Here is a 27,105-nt window from a genome sequence, read left to right as displayed (position 1 = left end):
GTCCCTCCCCTGCTGGTGCTCTGTCTCATTCAAAAATAAATTAAATTTAAATTTAAAAGTAAAAGACTGTGTGTTCTATCGGTAGATTTGTTAAGTCACTTTTCTATTAGAAACATTTTATTTTATGTTCACTAATCGAGGACATTTTCTTTATTTTTTAACATTTATTCATTTTTGAGAGACAGAGACAGAGCATGAGTGAGGGAGGGACAAGGAGAGAGGGAGACACAGAATACCAAGCAGGCTCCAGGCTCCGAGCTGTCAGCACAGAGCGTGACGTGGGGCTTGAAGCCATCAACTGTGAGGTCATCACCTGAGCCACAGTTGGATGCTCAACTGACTAAGCCGCCCTGGTGCCCCGAGGACAGTCATTTTCAAAAGGGTTCCTTTTTTGTTGAACAAAAATTGAGGGAAGTGGCATCTGGGAACCGAAGTGACAAGGGCAGGTGTAACCCACTTGGCAGCCACACCCACCCCTGCTGTGTGTGCACCTGACACCCGGGCCAGCCCCCACCTGGGCAGCACCTGCCTGCGGGGACAGCTTGCTTGGACTCTGATCGTCCACCGGTCATGTCTGCTGGTCCTGAACCCAGGGCCCTTTGAGTCTGACCCGGAACAGGTCCGCTCATTTGAACAGAGGCACCAGGGTCAGCAGCAGTGCCCCCTGGGCCAAGAGTGTACTGACACCCGCCCAAGGATGGGTCAAGCTGGTAAATGAGACATCTGTTTCGTTCAAGGGCTGGACACTTTTAGTCTCTTGTGCCCTAATTTGACTCGTCCTGTGACCCTCCCTACCTTGCCCCTGCTCACCACCTGCCAAATTCCCCAAGTGTCCTACCAACATGTCAACCCCCTATTTGCAGAGGCTCTACCATTTTGCTGAGTTGCTGAACCTCACTCAGCTTCAGTCTCTTCACCTAGAAGACGGGGTCGATACCATATGCTTTGTCACAAGGATCGGAGGAGATAATCGGCATGAAGGGCCTGTCTCAAGTGCTGAATCATTAGTGGCTGGGATTTGTAGCTGTTATCTTTTTTTTTTTTTAATATTTACTTATTTTTCAGAGAGTGGTCACAAGTAGGGGAGGGGCAGAGAGAGACACACACACAGAATCCAAAGCAGGCTCAAGGCTCCGAGCTGTCAGCACAGAGCCTGACGCGGGGCTCGAACTCACGAACTGCAAGTTCACGACTTGAGCCGAAGTTGGACGCTTAACTGACTGAGCCACCCAGGCGCCCCTGTAACTGTTAAGCAAAAGCACAGGCCAGCAGGTCCTTGCCCTACCCAGGCACCTACTGTCACCGGTCTTGAGGTGACACCAAACATCCACCTTGGAAGCAGGACCTACAAGAAGGGGTTTGCGTTCTTATTAGCTGTTCTGCTCATGGTACTCCCACATCTTTCCCAGCGGAGAGCAAACTCTGAAGACAACACCATGCCACCTGGCTGTTCCGTAAAACATCAGACGGATAAAATCTTGCCTTAGATTTGCAATCCTAGCCAACTCTGTGGGTCCCGGCTTATGTGTTTGCTTGTCAGTTTGTAGAAAACAGCCTAAAGATTTTGTTCAAGATGAAGTTATTCTCACAGGTTGGATAAGATCCGAAGGCAACTCACAAGCATCACAAGGTAGAAGTAACACAGAGGCAGGTGAGAGGTTCACACAGCATTGATGCTGGAATGACAAAGCCCTCTGGAGATGCTGGGATGTGGTGAGTGTATTTTGTACGTAAGAGGACATGAATTTCAAGGAATGGGGCAGGGGAGGCGAGAGGGAAGACTCTTTTGGGCTGAACTGTGTCTCCCAAAAAAAGAGTGGGGAGTCCTAACCCCCAAAACCTCAAAATGTGACCTTACTTGGTAATAATGCCTTTTTAAAATTTTTATTTTTATCAAAAAAAATTTATGTTTATTTTTGAGAGAGACAGAGTGCGAGCAGGGGAGGGGCAGAGAGAGAGGGACACAGAATCCGAAGCAGGCTCCAGGCTCAGAGCCGTCAGCACAGAGCCTGACATGGGGCTCAAACCCACAAGCCATGAGATCAAGACCTGAGCCGAAGTTGGACGCTCAACCGACTAAGCCACCTAAGCATCCCTGGTGATGATGTCTTTACAGATCAAGTTAAAATGAGATCATGAGGGTGGGGGACCCAATCCAGCATGGCCACTGTCCTTATAAGAGGGAGATTTGACACCGACACAGACCCATAGCGGGAAGACAACGTGAAGAGACACGGGGAGAAGATGGCCGTCTACGAGCCAAGCGGAGAGGCCTTTCCCACAGCCCCAGACGGAACCAGCTCTACCTTATTTCTGACGACTCGCTTTCAGAACTGCAGGCAGTACTTTTGTGATTCAAGCCCCCCCGAAACGGTGGGGTGGGGGTTAGCAAGTTCAAACGTTCTGAGGTAGGAGCCTGACAGGTGTGTTCAGGGGACAGCACAGAGGCAGCTGGGACTCAGCGGTCAGACAAAGACTCGGAAAGATGGGGCCATCAGCATCTTGAGGGCCTTTACTCCGCATAAGATGGGAAGACTGGGGGTGTGAGCAGAGGAGGGATGTGACCTGACTGCTGCCCCGGGAGGTAGGAAGGTAAGAGACAAACGCAAAAGATGAGTTAGGAGCCACTGCAGCTTTCCAGGGGACCGTCGGTGGCTCAGCCGGCACGGAAGGTGCCACATTCTGGATCCGTTCTTCAGGTGGCTATCCTGAAGATGTGAACGTGGGGTAGGAGAGGAAGGAGTCGTTGTGACAATGCCCTGACAACGGAAGGGCTGAGGCCATCAGCGCCCCACTCACGGGAGGCTGAGGTACGCTGGCGGAAGACGGAGGTCACACGTTTGGGGTGTGGGACATTCTGGGCTGTGGGGAGTGTGAGGGGCCACTCCGACTCAGGCCGTCTGGGGCTAGGGAGCGTGGTTTGGGTTGGAGACACCAATGGTGGCCTTGTCTTCAGAAAGGTGGCACTTAAGATCATGAGATGAGAGGACCCCGAACTGAGCCCAGGGCACTTGGACTTGAGTGTGGCAGAAGAGGAGGAACCTGCGAAGAAGCTGGAAAGGAGCCGGCGGTGAGGGAAGGGGAAGACCTGGGACATGGAGGGAAGAACGTGTTGGAGGTGGGAGAGACCGCGTTTCGGGGGCCATGGCAGGGCCATGGACTGGTGTACTGGGCAGGACCCCTAGGCGGGCCATCGTGGGGACCCTGGTGACCTGAACACAAATGGTTACAGCCGAGTGGAGGGACCCACACGGACCCCACCTTTAGGACGTGTCCACGAGACACAAATGCACGGAGTAGACACTCCTGGCGGGAGATGTGGCGTATACCGAAAACACATCAACTAGTTGCCCCACGTCCCTTTGCAGAAGCAAAGACCGAGCCTGGGGAGGGAGACTTGCCCCTCGGCAAGGAGCGCTGAAAACCAAAGATACACCGAATTCACTGGAGGAGACACATGGCCCGCCAGAGAAACATACACGTGTATTAAATCGCTAAATTCTCCAAGAAATAGCATCGTACAGCTGACCCTTGAACAACACAGGTTTGAACCCCGTGGGACCGCTTACATATACATCTTTTCCGACACATACAGGACAGCGGTGTAAAATGTATTCTCTCTTCCTTGATGATTTTCTTAGCGTTTTCTTTTCTCTGGCTTACTTTATTGTAAGAATACAGTGTATAATACAAACTATGTATTAATCACCTGTGTATGTGATCGGTAAGGCTTCCAGTCCACGGCAGGCAGGTTAAGTTCTGGGGGAATCTGAAGTTATCCCTGAATTTCTGACTGCGTGGGGGTGTCAGCATCCCCAACTCTGGTGCTGTTCAAGGATCAACTATAGTTTTATATTCTTTTGATTTCACTTCCTGATATCTGAAATATTCTTTTTTTATATTAACTCTAGTTTTCTAATATAATCAAGGAGATATAGCTACATAGATACACATGGATATACATACATGTATGTATATATACACATGTGTAGAGCCCTACACATATTTACGTATTGGGGTCAGAATGCCTTTCAGTCTCATCTTGTTCTTGGATTGTATCTGTTCTATTTGTGACACCTCTTGACAAACCTCAAGTTCAAAGTTGCTGTCAATGCCATCATGCATGAAAGGATTATCCTCTGCGATGACCTCCACAAATTTGGCTGGTGTCAATTCTTTATTTATCATTTTAAAGTCCTGTAAAAGAAACAACCAATTCAACTATAATTGCCTATAATTACAGATAGTTACATATTTAAAAAAATTTTTTTTAACGTGTATTTATTATTGAGAGACAGACAGAGAGAGACAGAGCATGAACGGGGAAGGGACAGAGAGAGGGAGACACGGAATCTGAAGCAGGCTCCAGGCTCTGAGCTGTCGGCACAGAGCCTGACGCGGGGCTCGAACACACAGACCGTGAGATCATGACCTGAGCCGAAGTCAGACCCTTAACTGACTGAGCCACCCAGGCACCCTGATAGTTACATATTTTTAATGTCAATTTATATCCATATAACATTTTAAGGAGGTGTTCTAGAAATGAGTATCTTTGAAACCGACCCTTTTGAAAAGCATTCTAGATTAACATTGATATTTACCTGTCTAGACCTACCCTAATCCCTCTGCAAGGAAAGTGTTTTTAGAAGCATAAACACAGGGGTGCCCAGGTGGCACAGTTGGTTAAGTGTTCGACTCTTGATCTTGGCTGAGGTCATGACCTCACTGTTTGAGGGATCAAACCCAGCACTGACAGAGCAGAGCCTGCTCGGGATTCTCTCTCTCCCTTTCTCTCTGCCCCTCCCCGACTTGCACTGTCTCTGTCTCTCTCAAAATAAATAAATAAACTTAAAAAAAAAAAAAGCATAAACACAGGATGGAGGGTATGATGATCCGGACATGAGATATCAACCCAGCTACACAGGTGGGGAAATGCTGGACGGGGGACCGAGGAACCCAGGATGCCGTGGGCGCTCAGGACGGAGACCCCTCTGGAAGTAACACTCCGGGTAGGGCTGAACACACAAAGTCTCGCTGAAAGTCTAGGTGAAGACCCTATCCGCGTCAAAGCTGAAAACAGGTTTGCTTTCTGAGATACTGAACCAGAGAGCATTCAGCCCAGAAAACACCATTTTCACTAAGGTCAGTGCTGCTTTTCAGGATTAGGAGAACGTGCACCTCATAAGTCCTGGCTCCGTGCTGGCCCTCCCTCCACTCCGTCCTAAGCACCATGCAAACCAGGTTCCATGTTCTTTTTTTTTTTTTTTAATGTTTATTTATCTTTGAGAGACAGAAACAGAGTGTGAGGGAGACACATACTCAAAAGCAGGCTCCAGGTTCTGAACTGTCAGCACAGGGCCCCACGCGGGGCTTGAACTCATGAACCACGAGATCATGACCTAGGCTGCAGTCGGACGCTTAACAAACTGAGCCACCCAGGCGCCCCAAGGCTCCTAGGTTTTAATGGAAAGATCGTGCTGACACCACTGGTCCGTCTGAACATCGCTAAAAGGGAACATTCCTGAGGCAAGGTGACAGGAAGTACACAGAACCACCTGTGGCTTTTGTCCGGGCAAGAAAAAACCCGAATCCATACCAGCCTCTAACTGTCCTGCTTTAGTGGAAATACGGGGAAAAGTAGAACAGGGTAATCAACTCTGATAGGATGCAGCCAGCCCGAAGCGGACGTGTGACCAATCCAGAGGGACAGCTGACCTCGTGTCTTCAGTAAGGGGCCATGAAGAAAGGGGGGAGTGAACGAACAGCTGGTACGATACCCCCCAAAGCTCACCTATTCCCAAAAGCTGTTTTCCTGTATTAGACACCAGGCTGCTGTCAGGTTTTCGTATACATACGACACCGTTAGACTTTTCCCTATTCCCTGTTAGTATTCGACCCTTCCCGTTTTATCATTTAACTTCCCACAGGCGTGAATTCAAACAAAAACTACCAAAAGTTGGCATAGAATACTGTTAAACTAGGTGTTCTCGCTAACTTTTAAACTAATAACTCCTTTAAGTTACTTTCTGATGAATAATAATTTTTGTCAATGACACTGGCGTCCCTCCCCACCCCGTCTTCTCTTACACGGCAAGGTCTGTGTTAGCAAAGACACTGTGGCCCCGTCGCCTGGGTCCTTCCCTCACTGGGAAGGAAGCACGTGGGGCCAGTGTTCCCAGACCCCGGAATTACTCGCTTCTGCCCAAAGAGGCCCAGTAAACATTTGTTGGCTATGGAAACCCATCCTGGATCTCACGATGTGTGTGTCGTTGTTAGAACACGTTGCCTTTCTTTAATGAAAACCCAAATGCCTGTTAATATGAAACCAGTCTTGGGGCGCCTGCGTGGTTCAGTCAGTGGAGCGGCCGACTGCGGCTCAGGTCATGATCTCACGGTCCGTGAGTTCGAGCCCCGCGTCGGGCTCTGTGCTGACAGCTCAGAGCCTGGAGCCTGTTTCAGACTCTGTGTCTCCCTCTCTCTCTGCCCCTCCCCTGTTCATGCTCTGTCTCTCTCTGTCTCAAAAATAAATAAAAACGTTAAAAAAAATTAAAAAATATATATATATGTAAAACCAGTCTCGGTCACGAGCGCTTACTTTCAACATCCAGAGGAAGTGTCGCACCTTCATGGACGGCTCGTGGGGAGGAGCCGCGTGCGGTCTGCAGTAAACCGTGTAAATCTCCCAGCTCTTGTTGATGTGGCTGATGGAATAGAGCGTCCGCTGTTGCCCACTGAATAAATTGCCTAAAAACATAATGCAACGATAAACCGTCAAAAAAGGATTACAAAGCTACATTTTGGAAAAAGAAGCGACAGTCAATATAATGCTGCTGGTTTTGTATTTACCTTTTACGCGGCCGGCATTTGGGTGAATGTTCTCAGTCATCAGTTTGGTAAAACACAGAAAGAGTGATGGGCTTCTGTTTCTGACGAGAAAGATCTAGTCACCTCTCTGTCCAGCAGGTAGAACCTAATTCCTCTCTCCCTGAGTGTGGGGTGGATTTAGTCATTTGCTTCGAACCACGAAGGTACAGAAGGGGAGACACAGTAGGTTTATGGTAGAGCGTCGTGCCTCCCGCCACCTTCACTGAGTGATCGGGACCAACGTCACCAGTACCAAGACAGATCAATACCACGTCTCCCTGATGTGATGGGCTGCCAAGGGCATTTCACCTCCGCGCCGTTCTTGCCCCAAACCCAAGCCTCAGTGCAATGATGAAAAATATATCAGCAGACAAAAATCAAGGGACATTTTACAAGATAACTGACCAAGAGTTTTCCAAAGCGTCAAGGCCATAAAAGACAAAGTCTGAGAAATTATCACAGGTTGTAGGGACTAAGGAGATAGGAGACAACTAAACGCAAGGAACATGGATCAGAAAAGGGACGTTATTGGGAAAACCCGGGAAACCCTAATAATGTCCATGACTTAGTTAATGGTATTATACCAACGTTAATTTCTTAACTTCCACAGGTGCATCGTAGTCGTGTACAATGTCATTGTTAAGGGCAGCTGAGTGAAGGGTGTGTAGGAACTCAAGTACTAACATGGCAACACTCCTGGAAAACTTATTTCCAAATAAAAAAAGACAGGGGATCAATTTTCTCTGACAGGGGATCAATCAATTTATTATTCCCCATCTGAGAAAGATGGGGAAATTCGGGCCTGAGGAAGGACTAGTGTTGATTATTTCCGATCAAAACCCTGAGAGCAAGTTTCAACATTGAAACACGACTCACCTCGGAAGGGGCTTCAGAAGTGTAATCTGGCATCCGATGGTTTTGTGGTTAATATTTGTGAAACGCTTTTGTTTCTGGCCCTTCCCTTCGGGAGATGTAAAAGTAGTCACGCACGTCAAAGAAAAGTGGGCACCACTGTAGCTCAGGACTGATTAGGTCTCCCCTGCCCTCTCCGAGCTTCAGAAGTGGTACTTACCGGAATTCTTTGTGATGGATGTGGTAAGCCAATTGCAGGAGATAATTCAGAAATGTTCTCAAAAGTATTGTTGTAAATGGAGAATGAATTTCTTCAACTGGAATGTCATTATTGGCTACAATAAAGGAAATTGGAAAGGATGCCTAGTACTTTGTTTTTAATCGAGGTAGAACTGACGTATAACGTTGCATTAGTTTCCCGTGTACGACGCCATTCACTAGGTGCTGCAACATGACCACCACAGTAAGACTGGTTGACACCCTTTGCCTACGTAGTTACAAAAATTTCTCCTTTATTCTGGCGGTGAGGACTTTTAAGATTGACCTTCTTAGCAACTTTTAAATAACCGTTATTTTTAACTATAGTCACCGTGCCGCACGTTACATCCCCATGACTTACTTATTTTGTAGCTGGAAGTTTATGCCTTTTGACCCCCTTCACCCATCTCTTCGATCCCTCCCCTCTGGCAACCACTACTCTGTTCTCTGTATCTGTGAGCTTGTTTCTTTGTTCTTTAATTTGTATTTAATTATTTTTAATATTTCATTATTTACTTTGAGAGAGCTTCAAGTGGAAGAGGAGCAGAGAGAGAGAGAGAGGGAGAGGGAGAATCCCAAGCCAGATCTGAGCTGTCCACACAGAGCCCCACGAGGAACTCGGTCCCACGAACCATGAGGTCATGACCTGACCCGGAATCAAGAGGTGGATGCTTAAACCACTGGGCCACCCAGATGCCCCTTCTTTGTTGTTTTAGATTTGACATACAAGCGAGATCCTATGCTATTTGTCTCTGTCTTATTTCACTTAGCATAACACCCTCAAGGTCCATCCGCATTGGTTGCAAATGTCAAGGTTGCATTCTTGACGCCTCGTATTTTCTAAAACCTTCTATTTTATTTGCTCCTGGTATACAAGTCAAAGAAGTTAGTGTGACAGAGTACCTTTTCTCGTAGTGAATACTATGAACACCATATACACACCCACCTAAAACTTAAGTACCGCACGAGAGACCTAGTCACTTATCAGGAAAGTTGCAAGAGACCTTGTCCCAGTGTCTTTCGGAGTTTGGCGTGGTCTGAGCCACGTTTGATTCTAATGGCGACTCTGACTCTAAATGGACTCAAAATCTGTGTCCAACACTTACATTTCAAGTAAATAAGTATCAGTCCTGATATTTTGTTTTCCCAGTAGATAATTTGAGGTTGTCAAGGCCTGCTTCCCAGAATCCGGCTGAAAGGAATAGAAACCTCAAAGTTGTTAAATCTATTGCCATGAACTTTCTAATTTGAAATCAAGCCCAAGCCCACCTCAAGTGTTTTCTCGGCTACTGGCCCTCTCTGATCCTCTCTGCTTCGGACCTCACAACTTACTGGGTTGCTTTAAACTATAGATCAGAGGCAGGCAAACTTTTCTGCCAAGAGCCACACAGTAAATATCTTTAGGCTGTGTGGGCCACGACCCCTCAGTTCTGACATGACAGGGCAAAAACAGCCATAGACAATGCATGAGGAAATGGACATGGCTGTGTCCCAATAAAACTTTATTTATAAGAACAGGCAGGGGGCTGGCCTTGGCTCACAGGCCCTGCTGTAGATGGTCTTTTACTGTTGCCATTATTTCACGAGAGTGTCTCAGGTACATTTTAAGCACCTTAAGAAGACGGTGTGTTGATTTCTGGAACGTCTCTCCTGGGATTTGCCTTCGTCACTCCCTCCACATTTCCTGACTGGTTTCATGGAGACATGTCACACCAATCTTTAACCAAAAAGACCTGAAGGACCGGGACACTCACCACTTAATACCCTGTCCATATCAGCAAGAGTTATATTATGGTGATGAAATTTGCAATCTTTTAGAAACCTCCAGAAGTGAAGCTTTGTCATCAGAAAGGTGTTATCCAGAGAGCGATCACATCCTAGGCTGCTGTAGAAGCTATAGATTCTTCTTAATTCTGTAATATTTCTTAAGACAGCATATTCCACCTACAAAGAGAAAGCCATGCATGTCTTAATCTTACCTAATAAGAACAAAAGAGAGACAACACCTGCTTTATAAATTAAATGAGATAATACAAGTGAAGTAATAGCATTTACCGTTGACCACTATAAGGGCTCAGCAAATGTTGTATTTTCCCTGCTCATCCCCAGGTCAATAAAATGCAATTTCTGAATAACATTAAAAAATGTGCTGTTATCAGGAGAGACCGGGTGGCTCAGTCAGTTAAGCATCCAAGTCTTGGTTTTGGCTCAGGTCATGATCTTGTGGCTTTGGGTTCAAGCCCCATTGGCAATCTACGCTGGGCGGGGAGCCTAAGATTCTCTCCCTCCCTCTCGCTCCAACCCCTCTCCCCCGCTCACACTCTCTAAAATTAAAAAAAAAAAAAAAAAAAAACTATAAGAAAACACTTTTGGAGGCATTTCTAAGAACTGAGTTACAGAATTTTTTCACTTTCTAGATCTGATACTTCTTTTGTAATTATGAGGTAAGATAGACTTTAAATCCATATTTTTTTCAATTAATGTTTACTTATTTTTGAGAGAGAGAGAGAGACAGAGACAGAGTATGAGCAAGGGAGGGGCAGAGAGAGAGAGGGAGATACAGAATCCAAAGCAGGCTCCAGGCTCTGAGCTGTCAGCACAGAGCCTGATGTGGGGCTCACAGATTGTGAGATCATGACCTGAGTCGAAGTCGGGAGCTTAAGTGACTAAGCCACCCAGGCAACCCCAAATTTGTACTTTTTAAATTTTTTTTTTCAACGTTTTTTATTTATTTTTGGGACAGAGAGAGACAGAGCATGAACGGGGGAGGGGCAGAGAGAGAGGGAGACACAGAATCGGAAACAGGCTCCAGGCTCTGAGCCATCAGCCCAGAGCCCGACGCGGGGCTCGAACTCACGGACCGCGAGATCGTGACCTGGCCGAAGTCGGACGCTTAACCGACTGCGCCACCCAGGCGCCCCCAAATCTGTACTTTTTAAAAGACCTACCTGGGGCGCCTGGGTGGCGCAGTCGGTTAAGCGTCCGACTTCGGCCAGGTCACGATCTCGCGGTCCGTGAGTTCGAGCCCCGCGTCGGGCTCTGGGCTGATGGCTCAGAGCCTGGAGCCTGTTTCCGATTCTGTGTCTCCCTCTCTCTCTGCCCCTCCCCCGTTCATGCTCTGTCTCTCTCTGTCCCAAAAATAAATAAACGTTGGAAAAAAAAAAAAATTTAAAAAAAAAATAAAAGACCTACCTGTGTTGACATGGAAAGAACTCCAAAGTGGAAAGTGAATGATATGTACATAAAACAAACAAAAAAATATATATATAAGAAAATCTCTCCTTTTTGGGTGTATCAATGGATGTTTATTCATCTAAAAATGATATTGTAGGAGAACACTGAATGGCTATTATTAAATACACGTGAGCAGACATTATAGGAGCAGAATTCTCCCAATTCTAGTTATGTTTGCTCAGAACAAAACTGGAAAGGTGGTCACCACATTTGTCTGGGTGAAGATTCTGTTTTACTTTTTCCTATCTGCATTTTCTAAATTTTCTACAGGTGTTGTGTACCATTTTTGTAACTCGAGAAAGTCACAGAAGTTCTTGTTTTTAATGACAGTCTGACAGCAGATGGAGCGAGTAATACCAGGAGACCGAATTACGACGCTGGCCGGGAGAAGAAAGGAGGACGGGAGCGGACAGTCACCACTTTGAGACCCACAGAACAGGGACCAGAGGAGGCCAGAACGAGGCAGGGCAAAGGGGCAAGGATGCCTTGCAGTTTTGAGGCACCGGTGGTGCACGTGTTGCAAACATCTTCATCCACGGTTTCACGGAAGACCCATACCAAGCCCCAGCCAAAGCAGGAATCACGATGCTAACGTGTCATTTGGTGGATGTGATTTTCCAGATGTTAATCAAATGAGGTCTGGGCACACAGAATTTTCTCTGGCTCTATGGATTTCTAGATTTGTAATGATTTCTAAGGGTTTCGAGTTCTTTTGAATCCCAGCAGCCCATAATGACGCACAGCAGAATTCATGTCCTGCGGAGTGCGGTGGCCACAGCCTTGGCCTTCAGACCAAGCTGGGGGTGAGGGTTAACTTGAGCCTTGTGGGCTCTGAGGCAGTAGTTAAGTCGCTGAGCCCCTCTATCTGGCCTTCTGTTTTCTCACAAAGCCTGTTCACTAAGTTTGCCGTGCAAATTAAATGGGACGGTACACAAAGCATCTATCAGGCCTGTAAAAGACACTCGACACAGGAGATCCACCGTCAGCTGTATGTTTCCAAGACTCTGGAGACTATTAACATTTAAGTCTAAAATGTAAATGCATAACAATACAAAAGGCTTTTACCTGCTTCTTTTCCTCTGCTTGGTGTTCCTTGGGGTACATATTCAGCAAAAAACTTAGATTCAGCTCAATGCTCGACCCTAACACAGAATTACTTTCACTGCCATCAAGCTTTCTGATAATTTCTAGCAAATAAAGGCAGACAGAGGAGATAATTGTGAAAAGCAAGGTTAAAAGTTTTCAATGTTATTTCAACTAGTAAATTAAAATGCTTTTGGAAAAAAATAAAATGATTTTGGAAGTTAAAAAAATTTTTTTCAATGTTATGTCAAAATGATTTTCCACCGGGGCACCTGGGTGCATCAGTCAATTGAGCATCTGACTCTTGACTTCGGCTCGGGTCATGATCTCAGGGTCATGGGATCGAGCCCTGTGTCAGGGTCCACACTGAGCGCGGAGCCTGCTTAATATTCTCTCTCCTTCTGCCCCCTCCCCTACTCACACATCTGCTCTCTCGAAAATTAAAAAAAATTAAAAAAAAAAAAAAGATTTTCCATCAAAGTAGGATACAAGAGTATTCAAAAAACCTATTAAGAAAACAGTTTTGGGGTGTCTGGGTGGCTCAGTCGGTTGAGCATCTGACTTCAGTTCAGGTCATGATCTCATGGTTCATGGGTTTGAGCCCCGTGTTAGGCTCTGTGCTGACAACTCAGAGCCTGGTGCCTGCTTGGGATTCTGTGTCTCCTCTCTCTGTCTCTCCCCTGCTCACACTCTGTCTCTCTCTGTCTCTCAAAAATAAATAAATGTAAAAAAAATACTTAAAAAAATTTTTTTAACATTTATTTATTTTTGAGACAGGGAGAGACAGCATGAAAGGGGGAGGGTCAGAGAGAGAGGGAGACACAGAATCCGAAGCAGGCTCCAGGCTCTGAGCTGGTGGCACAGAGCCCGACACGGGGCTCAAACTCACGGACCGTGAGATCGTGACCTGAGCTGAAGTTGGACGCTCAACCGACTGAGCCACCCAGGCACCCCGAAACTTGTTTTCTAAAGTAGTGGGTGTATTTCGATGCGTGGATTCTGTAGATAATACAGGTTAATTTGTGTGCAGCTGACAGGAGAACACTCCTACCAGCACTGATGGAGGATCCCTGGCACCAGCTCCTGAAGGAAGATTCTGAAGACCCATCCAGGTGACTTAAGAACTCAGCTTCAAGATTTGGAAACTCCACTATGTGGTCGTTGGAAAATGGGCCATCATACACACGCCCATTCTTGAACGTTAATCGGCCCTGCGGACAGAGAGATTGACAGTTCAGGAAAACGACTGGTAATGTGCGTCTGTATCTTTTTCAAAGGTTTGGAGTTTTTTTTGTTTGTTTTTAAGATATGCCCTTAGCCCAGGGTGCCTGGGTGGCCCAGTCAGCTTCTGACTTCGGCTCAGGTCATGATCTCGTGGTCTGTGGGTTCGAGCCCCGCGTCAGGCTCTGTGTTGACAGCTCAGAGCCTGGAGCCTGCTTCGGATTCTGTGTCTCCCTTTCTCTCTGCCCCTCTCCCTCTCACACTCTCTCTCTTTCAAAAATAAATAAATATTAAAAAACTTTTTTTTTATATGTACTTAGCCCACATAGAATCAGGCTCCTAGAGTCTCACATCACTGTAAGTCCTCTCTCTTCCTTCTCTTCCTTTCCCATCTGTCCCACGAACTCTCTCCAATTACCCCTAGGTCACAGAAGGTATCTTATCAAACCATGCTAGTGACCAGCAGAGTGCCTATCACCAAAGGGGGGCTCTCTTGGGATCCGTCCAACCCAGGCCAATAGTCAGCCTGATTGAGAGGTAAGCACATAACCCAAGTCAGCTCAACCAAACTAAAGACATCTGTGGAAAGCTTCCTGGGAAAGAGTTTCTTCTCTCCTTCTACTTAGTGTGTATGTGGATATGAAGCCTGGAGCCACAGCCACTTATGGTCATGAGGGAGGGGCAGCATAAGAGTGAAGCTGACAGCATGGCAGGGGACGTCTCCTGGGGAGAGGAAGGACACCCTCAACATCGCTGAGTTGCTGGATCAAAGCAACCTTGCAACCCACTCCTTTTTTAAAAAAATATATTTATTTTGAAAGAGAGAGAGAGCGTGCATGAGCATGGGGGAGGGGGAGAGGGAGAGAGAGAATCCCAAGCAGGCTCCACACCATCAGCGCAGAGCCCAAGGTAGAGCTCAATGCCATGAACCGTGAGATCATGACCTGAGCCGAAACCAAGAGTCAGACGCTTAACCGACTGAGCCCCCCAGGTGCCCCCAAATCCACTCATTCCTTAACACTTACAGATTATTAAGCCAGGCATTCCATTACTTGTGACCAAAACCACCCTCACACACACACACGTACATAACATAAACCAACTAAATAACTTCTAAATACACTTTTAGATATTGATGATATGTTGGAAATTATTCTAAAATTTGTATAGTTATCTTAATAAGACAGTAGCTTATCCTATGCAAAAATGGATGATGCACTTTACCAGAGAATGACACTCCCTGTACGGTATTTTAGTTGCTTTACAAACTCTTTAAAATGTACTCTTCACACATCTGCACTCACCATGCCGTGTTTTTTATTGGAGACCCATTGTCCCTCATACATGGCTCCGCTGGCATAATAAAATTTTCCATGGCCATGACGATATCCATTTACAAACTCTCCTATGTATTCATTTCTCAAAGGGTACTGGGAGTTGGGGATTCTCTTTAGAAACCATGAATGTGTTCCAAAGCCGTTCTGAAAAGAAAGCAAATTTCCATGAGGAATGCTCAAAATATTTTCTCTTTTTACCTGAATCCATTTAAAATTCAGATAATAGATCATAACAATAACTCATTTGAAGGGACAAAGAGCCCCCTGCCTCTGTCACCCACCATCTATTTTTGGTCCCTTTGAATCTGACTCCTTTAGGTACCTCATATAAGTGGAATTATATAGTATTTGTCCTTTTGCAACTGGCTTATTTCACTTAGCATAATGTCTTCAAGTTTCATCCATCTTATAGTATGCGTCAGAATGTCCTTCTTTTAAAAAAATTTTTAATTTACATTTATTTCTTTTTGAGAGACAGAGTGCGAGCAGGGGAGGGGCAGAGAGAGAAGGAGACACATAATCTGAAGCAGGCTCCAGGTTCCGAGCTGTCAGCACAGAGCCCGACGTAGGGCTCGAACCCGCGAACAGCAAGATCATGACCTGAGCCGAAGTCGGACACTTAACCGACTGAGCCACCCAGGCACCTCATAGAATGTCCTGCCTTTTAAAGACTAAATTATATTCCATTGTATGTTTATATCATCATCCATTTGTTTATTCATTCATCCCATTGTGTCTGTTGAAGACATTATGCTAAGTGATATAAGCCAGTGGCGGGGGTGGGGGAAGGGGTTACGGGGAGTGAGTGTTTAATGGGGACAGAGTCTCAGTTTGGGAAGATGAAGAGTTCTGGAGATGGATGGAGGTGATTCACAACAGTGTGAATGTGCTTAATGCCCCTGAATTGGACACTTAAGAATGGTTAAAATGGTAAATTTTGTGTTATGTGTGTTTTACCACAATTAAAAACTAAAAAGAAACCTGGGGTAGCTTTATTCCTATCAGAAAAGACTTCAGAGAATAGAAATTATCAGGGCTAAAGAGGGACATTACAACATGATAAAAAGGGTCAACTCACCAAGAAGACATAACAATCCTACACGTTAACAACAGAGCCTTAAAATATATAAAACAAAAATTGATAGATTTGGAAGAAATAGACAAATCTACAACTATTTTTGGACACTTCAACACTCTCCTCTGAGAAATGGGTAGAAAAAGTAGGCAGAAGAGAGTAATGTGCTATAGAAGAAATGTGATAAAGAACAACATTACCAACCAACTTGATCTAATTGGCATCCACAGAATACTCCATTCAACAAAAGCAGAAATGCACATAACGTTCACTGAAAAAGACCATATTCTGGGCCATAAAACAAACCACAACATATTTAAAAGAAATGTAATAAGTGTGTAAAGAACACAAAGTATGTTCTCTGATCACAATAGAATTAAACAAAAAATCAACAACAGAAAGAAATCTGGAAAAAGTCTCCAAACATTTGGAAATTAAGCAATATACATCAAAATAATTTATATTCAAAAGAGGAAGTCATAGGGAAATTAGAAAATATTTGAACTGAACAAAAGTTAAAAGCATATCAGAATTAATGGAATACAGATAAAGCAGTGTTAGGAGAAAAAATTTTAGTATTAAATGTTTGTATTAGAAAAGAAGAAATGTCTCAAATCAATAAAACTTCCATATTACAACTCAAGGAGAAGAGCATAGTAAACCTGAAGCACATAGAAGGAAAATGATAACAAAGAGCAGGTATCAAATTAAAAACTCAAAACCATCAAGAGAAAATAAATAGCACGAAAACTGGCTCTTACAGAATTTTCATGACATGGCTACATCTCTAGCCAGGACTGAAGAAAAAAGAGAAAACACAAAGTACTGATACCAGAAGAAACAGGGAACATCACTATAGATCTCCTATAATATGGATTAAAAGAAACACAAGAGAATATTATGCACAGCCATATGCTAATAAATTTCTATGAAATGGACAAATTCCTTCAATAACACAAACTTCCAAAATTTACTCAAGAAGAAACAGATAACCTGAATAGTGCATTATCTATTTCTAAGTGTTATTTTATAGTTAATATACAGTTAACTTATTGTTAATCTTGTCACAAAGATAGCTCCAGTCCCAGAAATCTTCACTGGCATCTTCAGGTAAATGGCTCCAGAAGAGAGAATAGCAATTCTACAAACTCGGGAAATTAAAGAGAACACTTTCCAACTCATTTTATGTGGCAACATTACCCTGGTTACTAAAATCTGGCAAAGATATTAAATGGAAAGAATACTAAAGATCAAAATCTCTCATGATCATAGACACAAAAATTTTCAACAAAGTATTAGGACATTGAATCTAGCAACATATAAAAAGGATAATATAATCATGGTCACGTCAGGTTGATATCACTGGAATACAAGGTTCATTCAACATCTGAAAATCAATCAATGTATTGAAAGTGAGGGGATGGAGAAACATCTATCACGCAAATTGATGGCAAAAGAAAGCCAGAGTAACAATATTTACATCAGATAAAATAGACTTTAAAAAAAAGGCTGTGCGAGCACCTGGGTGGCTTAGTCGGTTAAGCATCTGACTTCTGCTCAGGTCATGATCTCACAGCTTGTGAGTCTGAGCCCCACATCAGGCTCTGTGCTGACAGCTTAGGACCTGGAGCTTTCTTTGGATTCTGTGTCTCCCTCTCTCTCTGTCCCTTCCCTGCTCTCTCTCTCTCAAAAATACAAACACTTAAAAAAATAAAAATAAAACAAAGACAGTAGCAAAAGACAAAGGAGGATACTGTATCATCATAAAGAGGACAATCCAACAAGATCTAACAATTGTAAATATTTATGCACCCAACATGAAAGCACCCAAATACATAAAACAGTTAATAACAAACATAAAGGAACTAATTGATAATAATACAATAATAGCAGGGGACTTTAACACCCCACTGACATCAATGGACAGATCATCTAAACAGAATCAACAAGGAAATAATGGCTTTGAATGACATGCTGAGCCAGATGGACTTAACAGATACATTCAGAACATTCCATTGTAAAACAGTAGAATACTCATTTGAGTGCACAAGGAACATTCTCCAGAATGGATCATGTATTAGCCCACAAAACAAACCTCAACAAATTCAAGAAGATTGAAATCATACCATGCATATGACCACAATGTTATGAAACTAGAAGTCAACCCCAAGAAAAAAATTTGGAAAGACCACAAATACATGGAAGTTAAAGAACATCCTACTGAAGCATAAATGGGTTAACCAGTAACTCAAAGAAGAAATTAAAAAGTACATGGAAATAAATGAAAATGAAAACACGATGGCTCAAAACCTTTGGGATGCAGCAAAAGCAGACCTAAGAAGAGAGTATACAGCAATATAGGCCTACCTCAAGAAGCCAGAAAAATCTCAAATAAACAACCTAAATTTGCACCTAAAGGAGCTAGAAAAAGAACAACAGACAAAACTTAAAATCAGCAGAAGGAAGGAAATGATAAAGTTTAGAGCAAAAATAAATGATATAGAAACTAAAAATAATAATAGAACAGATCAATGAAACCAGGAGCTAGTTCTTTGAAAAACAATCAACAAAATTGATAAACTTCCGGCCAGAATTATCAAGAAAAAAAGAGAAAAGCCTCAAACAAATAAAATCACAAATGAGAGAGGAGAAATAACAACCAACGCCTCAAAAATATGAACAATCCTAAGAGAATGTTATGAAAAACTGTAGGCTAACGAAGTGGAACAACCTGGAAGAAATGGATACATTCCTAGAAACATATAAACTATCAAAACCAAAATAGGAGGAAATAGAACATTTGAATAGACCAATAACCAGCAAAGAAATTGACTCAGTAATAATAAAAAAAAAAACAAAAAAACCAAAAAACCTCCCAACAAACAGAAGTCCAGGACCAGATTCTACCAAACATTTAAAGAAGAGTTAATGCATATTCTTCTTAAACTATTCCAAAACATAGAAAAGGAAAACCTCCAAATTAATTCTCTGAGGCCAGTATTACCCTAATACCAAAACCAGATAAAACATCCACTAACAAAGAGAACCAGAGGGGTGCCTGGGTGGCTCAGTCAGTTGCATCTGACTCCTGATTTCGGCTCAGGTCACAATCCCAGGATAGTGGGATTTAGCTCCGTACTGGGCTCCATTCTTAGCATGGAACCTGCTTAAGATTCATTCATTCATATTCATATTCTCTCTCTGTCTCTCTTTCTCTCTCTCTCCCCCTCTGCCCATCCCCTCCCCCTCTAAAATAAAAAATAAATGTTAAAAAAAAGAGAGAACCACAGGCCAGTATCCCTGAGGAACATGGATGCAAAAATTCTTAATAAAATACTAGCAAACCAAATCCAACAATACATTAAAAAAAAATCATTCACCACAATCAAGTGGTATTTATTCCTGGGTTATGAGGGTGGTTCAATATTCACTAATCAATCAATGTGACACATCACATCGATAGGAGAAAGGACAAGAACAACATGATCACTTCAATAGAGGCAGAAAAGGCATTTGACAAAGTACAACATCCATTCAATGATAAACACCCTCAACAAAGGAGATTTAGAACATACCCCAATGTAATAAAGGTCACATATGAAAAACCCATAGCTAATACCATCCTCAATGGGGAAAAACTGAGAGCTTTTCCAATATGATCAGGAGCAAGACAAAAAATATCCATTCTCACCATTGTTATTCAACATAGTACTAGAAGTCCTACTCACAGCAATCAGACAACAAAAAGAAATAAAATGCACTCGAATCAGCAAAGAAGAAGCCAAACTTTCACTATTTGCAGATGACGTGATATTCAGTATAGAAAACCTGTAAGACTCCACCAAAATACTACTAGAACGGAACAATGAATCCGATAAGGTTACAGGATACAAAAGCAACATACAGAAATCTGTTGGATTTCTATAGATCAATAAGGAAACAGCAGAAACAGAAACTAAGAAAACCCATTTACAATTGCACCCAAAAATAATAAGATACCTAGGAATGAAACTAATCAAAAAGGTGAAAGACCTATACTCTGAAAACTATAAAACACTGATGAAAGAAACTGAAGAAGACACAAAGAAATGAAAAGACACTCCATACTCATGGATTAGAAGAACAAATACTGTTAAAATGTCTATACTACCCACAGCAATCCACAGATTTAACACAAACTCTATCAAAGTATCATCAGCTTTTCTCACAGAATTAGAAAAAAACAATCCTAAAATCTGTATGGAACCACAAAAGATCCCAAATAGCCAAAGCAATCTTGAAAAAGAAAAGCAAAACTGGAGGCATCATGACTCTGGACTTCAAGTTCTATTATAAAGCTGTAGTAATTAAAACAGTATGGTATCGGCACAAAAATAGACACATAAATCAATAGAACAGAATAGAAAATCCAGAAATAAAACCACAATTATATGGGCAATTAATCTTCGACAAAGCAGGAAAGAGTATCCAATGGGAAAAAGACAATCTCAGGGCACCTGGGTGGCTCAGTCAGTTGAGTGTCCAACTCTTGATTTCGGCTCAGGTATGATCTCACAGTTTCGTGAGTTCGAGCTCTGCATCAGGCTCTGTGCCAACCATGCACAGAGCCTGCTTGGATGTCTCCATCTTTCTGCCCCTCTCCTGCTCACATTCTGTCTCTCTCAAAAGAAATAAAAAAACTAAACAACAACAACAACAACAACAACAACAACAACACAGGGGCACCTGGGTGGCTCAGTTGGTTAAGCACCCGACTCGGTTTCAGCTCAGGTCATGATCTCACAGTTTCCTGAGTCTGAGTCCCATATTGGGCTCTGCCCTGGCAGCATGGAGCCTGCTTGGCATACTCTCATTCTCTCTCTCATTCTCATTTTCTCTCTCTCTCTCTCTCTCTCTCTCTCTCTCTCTCTCTCTCTCTCTCCTCCTTCCCCACTTGTGCTGTCTCAAAAAATAAACTTTAAAAATATAACTATTTTTAAAGAAAAGACTGTCTTTTCAACATATGCTAATAGGAAAACTGGAGAGGCACATACAAAAGAATGAAACTGGACCGCTTTCTTACACTATATAGACAAAAAAATTCAAAATGGACTAAGGACCTACATGTGAGACCTGAAACCATAAAAATCCTAGAAAAGAGCATATGCAGCAATTTCTGTGACATCGGCTGTAGCAGTTTTTTTCTAGATCTGTCTCCTGAAGCAAGAGAAACAAAAGCAAAAATAAACTATTGGGACCTCATCAAGACAAAAAGATTCTGCACAGTGAAGGAAACAATCAACAAAACCAAAACGCAACCAACGGAATGGGAGAAGATGTCTGCAAATAACATATCCAATAAAGGGCTAGAATCCAAAATATATACAGAACTCAGAAATCTCAACACCCAAAAAACAATCCAATTAAAAAATGGGCAAAAGACACAAACAGACATTTCTCCAAAGAAGATATACGGATGGCCAAGAGACACGTGAAAAGATACTCGTGACCACTCATCGTCAGGGAAATGCAAATCAAAACTATGATGAGGTATCACCTCACACTTGTCAGAATGGCTAAAATCGACACCACAAGAAACAACAGGTGTTGGTGAGGATGCGGAGAAAAGGGAACCCTCTTGCACGGTTGGTGGGAATGCAAACTGGTGCAGGCACTGTGGAGAACAGTATGGAGGTTCCTCAAAACACTGAAAATAGAACTATCTTAGAATCCAGCAATCACACTACTATTTACCCAAAGAACAGAAAAACACTAATTGAGAGATACATGCACCCCCATGTTTATAGCAGCATTATTTTCAACAGCCCAGATATGGAAGGAGCTGTGTCCACTGACTGATGAACGGGTAAAGAGGATGTGGTACATGCACACATGTGAGCGCGCGCGTGCGCACACACACACACACACACACACACACACAATGGAATATTACTCAGCCATCGAAAAGATTATGTGGCCATTTGCAATGACATGGATGGAGCTAGAGACGCTAATGCTAAACAAAAGGAGTCAGAGAAAGACAAATACAAGCAAAGTTAAGCAGCAAAACTAGAAAAGGGAAAAAAAAAAAACGGAGAGAGAGCCAGAGAGAGTCGAGGCAGGAAACAGACTCTTAACTACAGAGAACAAAGTGATGGTTGCCAGAGGGGAGGTGGGCAGGAGGGTGGAAGAAACAGGTGCTGGGATGAAGGCACTTGTCATGATGAGCACAGGGTGATGTATACAAGTGTTGAGTCACTAAATTGCACACCTGAAACTAATAGAATACTGTACGTTAACTGGAATTAAAATTAAAAACTTAATTTTATTTTAATAGTAAAATAATTTTTTTAAGAAAATAAATCAACGTAATTCAACACGATCAACAGACTAGAGAAGAAAAACCACACAGATCCTCCCGATGGAGGCAGAAAAACACTGGACAAACTTCACATCCATTCATGATAAAAACTGTAAGCAAATGAAGAATTAGAGCGCTTCCTCCTAATAAATGACGGCTCTTCCTGATAAAGAGCATCCCTGAAAAATCCACAGCAAACATCGCCCATGATGAAAGACTGAATGCTTTCCCACTAGGCTCAGGCCCAATGCGAGGCTGTCTGCCCCTGCACCCGTGCTCGGGATTGTCTATATTAAAAAATCCCAAAGAACTGGGGCGCCTGGGTGGCGCAGTCGGTTAAGCATCCGACTTCAGCCAGGTCACGATCTTGCGGTCCGTGAGTTCAAGCCCCGCGTTGGGCTCTGGGCTGATGGCTCAGAGCCTGGAGCCTGTTTCGGATTCTGTGTCTCCCTCTCTCTCTGCCCCTCCCCCGTTCATGCTCTGTCTCTCTCTGTCCCAAAAATAAATAAACGTTGAAAAAAAAAATTAAAAAAAAAAAATCCCAAAGAACCTACAAAATACTGACCAGAAATATTATGTGAGTTCAGCAAGGCCCCTAATTACCAGATTAATATGCAGATATTATCAGAAAACCCAAGCTTGTATAAACCATATAAAACTAACCGTATGAAGCCTCTCTTTTCTGTGCGGGAAATACACAGCTCCTAAGGCATAGATAATAGTCTTGGTCTACACACGAGCCATGGGAATTGAGATCTGCTTGCTTGGGGGCGCCTAGGTCGATCAGTAGGTTCAGGGTCCGACTCTTGGTTTTGGCTCCGGTCACGATCTCATGGCTTGTGGGGCCAAGCCCACAAATTGCACTGACCATGTGGAGGCTGCTTGGGGTTCTCTCTCTGCCTCTCTTTCTCTGCTCCCCCCACGACTCACACACTCTTTCTCTCTCAAAATAAATATTAAAAAAAAAACCATTTTGTTGTTCACCCATGTGTAAGACCTTTAGAGAAACCTAAATAATAAAATGGCACTAAAAAAAGATGGTCTGGACCAGCAAATCATGCTTTGGGTTTCTTTTTTTTTTTTTAATTTTTTTTTTCAACGTTTATTTATTTTTGGGACAGAGAGAGACAGAGCATGAATGGGGGAGGGGCAGAGAGAGAGGGAGACACAGAATCGGAAACAGGCTCCAGGCTCTGAGCCATCAGCCCAGAGCCTGATGTGAGGCTCGAACTCACAGACCGCGAGATCGTGACCTGGCTGAAGTCGGACGCTTAACCGACTGCGCCACCCAGGCACCCCTGGGTTTCTAAATTTAGCAGTGCTGAAGTTTCAGGTGACCGGATGATATACCAAGTGATGCGTGTGCAGGGCATCAGCAGCGTCCCCGTCTGGGTGCATTCGGGTCACACCCACGGGCGCCGTACCTGGATGCCCTTCTCCCACTGCCCCGTGTACTCTTCGTTGGTCATCAGCCACCTCATCCTGCCTTCCCCGTGACGCACGTTGTCCTCCCACTGACCTTCATATATGTTTCCAGACTTGTAACTGGGACCGAGAAAAATGAAAAACAATCGGTTATTTTATATACAACACTTATCTTTAGGAAGACTTTTTTACATTTTTTTTTCAACGTTTATTTATTTTTGGGACAGAGAGAGCCAGAGCATGAACGGGGGAGGGGCAGAGAGAGAGGGAGATACAGAATCGGAAACAGGCTCCAGGCTCTGAGCCATCAGCCCAGAGCCTGACGCGGGGCTCGAACTCCCGGACCGTGAGATCGTGACCTGGCTGAAGTCGGACGCTTAACCGACTGCGCCACCCAGGCGCCCCTCTTTTACATTTTTTAAAATGTTTACCTATTTTTCTGAAACAGAAAGAGACAGAGCTCAAGCAGGGGAGGGGCAGAGAGAGAGGGAGACACAGAATCCGAGGCAGGCTCCAGGCTCCGAGCTGTCAGCACAGAGCCCGACGTCGGGCTCAAATTCATGAACCTCGAGATCATGACCTGAGCCGAAGTCTGATGCTAAACCAACTGAGTCACCAGGTGCCCCTAAGAAGACTGTCCTTTAAACTTTTTGTCTAAACACCTTTGAAGAAATCCAACCCTTGTGCCCATACAGTCTCCTCAAATGGACAGGCGGTAAAAATCATCATCTTAGGGATAAGACAACCCACTTTATTAAATCCTCTGATCATTTAATTAAGGTGATAAGGAGGATAAGAGCAGGGATTTTAAATCTTTTAAAAACAACTCCGTATAGTAGTATGATTAGTTAACATTTTTGCTCCCTTTTTTTTTTTGTTAAAAAATGTTTTTTAACATTTATTTTTGAGAGACAGAGAAACAGAGAGACAGAGAGAGAGAGAGAGAGAGAGAGAGAGAGAATCCAAAGCAGGCTCCTGGCTCTGAGCTGTCAGCACAGAGCCTAATGTGGGGCTTGAACCCACGAACCATGAGATCATGACCTGAGATGAAGTCAGATGCTTAACTGACTGAGCCACCCATGCACCCCTCGCCCCCAAATATTTCAATCCTTAAAATATATGACTCCATCAGCTCGATCTAAAATCAAGCAAACATGTCAAGAGTCTTCTGAAAACATACAAGATATCCATGAACGAGAGAACAAAGTTTCTACATGTGATAAAGTATGGTTGTATCATTAGATCTCACTTAATATAACGTTCCTTTAAATTTTCTGTAGAATATTTTCATCACTATGGAGATTCCATTGGGGTGAATTGAAATATTCCGCCCTGCTTATATAGAAAATGTGTTCTCCGAAATTTCTGCACCTTATCTTTTTTTTTCAAAGTTTATTTATTTTGAGAAAGAGAAGAGAGAGAACAAGCAGGGAGGGGAAGAGAGAGGGAGAGAGAATCCCAAGCAGGCTCTGTGCTGTCAGCATGGAGTCCAATACGAGGCTCGAACCCACGAACCTTGAGATCATGACCTGAGTCAAATCAAGAGTTGGATGCTTAATCAACTGAGCCACCCAGGTGCCCCTCTGCACCTTATCTTTAAGCACCTAAGTGAAAATCATTTGGGCCCCCACACCCTTTCCCCCCACCCCCCCAGAGCGGCCGTGGTAATACTTACCATCTTATCCCCCAGCCGTTTTTGATGTTGTATACCCAGTCCCCCTCGTACCAAGAGGTACCTTCTTGGTTGTAATAAATAGAGCCCTAAAACAAATAATATGATTTTAACAAAGCAAGTCATACAGCAAATGTTTATTAAAGACAAAGATAAATTAAAGGAGTCCGAACTATGTGGAAGTCAATGTCCTATGAAGGCAAGACATTTAATCCGTGATATGTTTCTGTCTTGTAATCGAGAAAATGGTGAAGTATCCACCAAGTAAGAAAGAGATGCCACCAATCAATGACTCCTTAATAGTGAGGCGTCACATTAGGGCTAATCATTATATATATTATATTCGATAACTGTGAGTCAAGTAAGTACCTGAACAATCCCGTTGTGTTGTTACCTAAACCGAGTAGTAGCACCTTCTGTGTAACTGAAGGCCAGTCCCTTTTATGTACCCAAACCACTTTCGTTTTACCCACTTGTCACCTTATTTGACTTCCTCCGAGTTTAACATTTATTTATTTTTGAGAGACAGAGAGAGACAGAGGAGCAGGGGAGGGGCAGAGAGAGAGGGAAACACAGAATCCAAAACAGGCTCCAGGCTCTGAGCTGTCAGCAGAGAGCCTGACGCGGGGCTCAAACTCACGAACCATGAGATCGTGACCTGAGCCAAAGTCAGACGCTTAACCGGCTGAGCCACCCAGGCACCCCAAGACTGCCTCCAAGTTTAAGTGAACATGGTGTAACCTTTCTTCAGTGACTCCTCTGACGAATAGTACTAGTCACCATGCACGTATGAGGACCTTCACTGAATGGCCTCAGGTTGCTTCTTTATTCGGTGGTTTATTTCTTTGTGTGTGTGTGTGTGTGTGTGTGTGTGTGTGTGTGTGTGTGTGTGAGTGTGTGATTTTTCTATCTTCTTCTCCATTACCACGCTGGCTTGTTCCTTCGTGCAGCCATCCAGGGGCCGTTGTCTAGAAGCTGCCACCACCCCCAGTCTGAATTGATCCACTATGAGCTGAACAAGGGAAGGGAAAGGAAGGGAAGCCAATGGACAGAATTGTCTATATTCGAGTCGAATGATGATTATAACGGTAGACTGTTTCTTTTCTTATAACATTTTATGAAAACACTGCTGCGGTATTTTATCATCCGATACAAAAGCAAATAGTGCCAGAAATAGCAACCTTGCTTAAAAGTATCGCCTGTGGTAGTGGTGAGAATGTAAATTGGGCCAGATGCTGTGGAAAACAGTCGGGAGGTTCCTCAAAGCGTTAAACATCGAGTTACCATATTCTACTCCTAGGTTTATACGCCAGAGACCTGAAGACAAGGACCCAAATAATCCTTACACACGCGTTCACAGTGGTGCTATTCACAGAAGCCAAAAGATGGAAAGAGCCCAAGTGCCCATCAATGGATGAACAGATAAACAAGATGTGGTCCATCCATATGGTGGACTATTAGCCACAAAAAAGAATTAAGTACCTACAACATGGATGGATCTCAAAACATGATGCTGAATAAAAAAAAGCCAGATCCAAAAGGCCACATAACATAGGGTTCCATTCACATGAAACATCCAGAGTAGGTAAACCCATAGAGACAGGAAGCAGAAGGGTGGCCACCGGGGGGTCCGGGTGGGAAATAACTGCCTGGTGGGTACAGGGCTGTACTTTGGAGGGTCGATGAAAATGTCCTGGGACTAGACAGAGGTGGTGGTCTCACAGCACTGAGAATGCACTGAATG

The 27,105-nt window shown here is 43.6% G+C and overlaps 1 protein-coding gene across 2 annotated transcripts in view; it reads right to left on the bottom strand.

Annotated features, from left to right (window-relative positions):
• RSPH10B (radial spoke head 10 homolog B) overlaps nucleotides 1-27,105 on the bottom strand; it is a 64,221-nt gene that overhangs the window by 22,848 nt on the left and 14,268 nt on the right. Inside the window, exons 6-15 of one of the 2 annotated variants that reach the window (XM_047838698.1) lie at nucleotides 25,365-25,450; nucleotides 23,689-23,809; nucleotides 14,817-14,993; nucleotides 13,343-13,502; nucleotides 12,274-12,395; nucleotides 9,729-9,918; nucleotides 7,937-8,051; nucleotides 6,847-6,926; nucleotides 6,596-6,744; nucleotides 4,090-4,197 (exon numbers count right to left, since the gene is read on the bottom strand). In XM_047838698.1, coding sequence (XP_047694654.1) covers nucleotides 4,090-4,197; nucleotides 6,596-6,744; nucleotides 6,847-6,926; nucleotides 7,937-8,051; nucleotides 9,729-9,918; nucleotides 12,274-12,395; nucleotides 13,343-13,502; nucleotides 14,817-14,993; nucleotides 23,689-23,809; nucleotides 25,365-25,450 — 1,308 coding nt within the window. The remainder of the gene's footprint in view (nucleotides 1-4,089; nucleotides 4,198-6,595; nucleotides 6,745-6,846; nucleotides 6,927-7,936; nucleotides 8,052-9,728; nucleotides 9,919-12,273; nucleotides 12,396-13,342; nucleotides 13,503-14,816; nucleotides 14,994-23,688; nucleotides 23,810-25,364; nucleotides 25,451-27,105) is intronic. The other variant, XM_047838699.1, reaches the window with a different exon arrangement.

Source organism: Prionailurus viverrinus, chromosome E3 (assembly GCF_022837055.1).
Source record: "Prionailurus viverrinus isolate Anna chromosome E3, UM_Priviv_1.0, whole genome shotgun sequence".
Classification (NCBI taxonomy): Eukaryota; Metazoa; Chordata; class Mammalia; order Carnivora; family Felidae; genus Prionailurus; species Prionailurus viverrinus.
The sequence above is the reverse complement of the archived record's forward strand: the minus strand, read 5'-3'. Positions and strand labels throughout refer to the sequence as shown.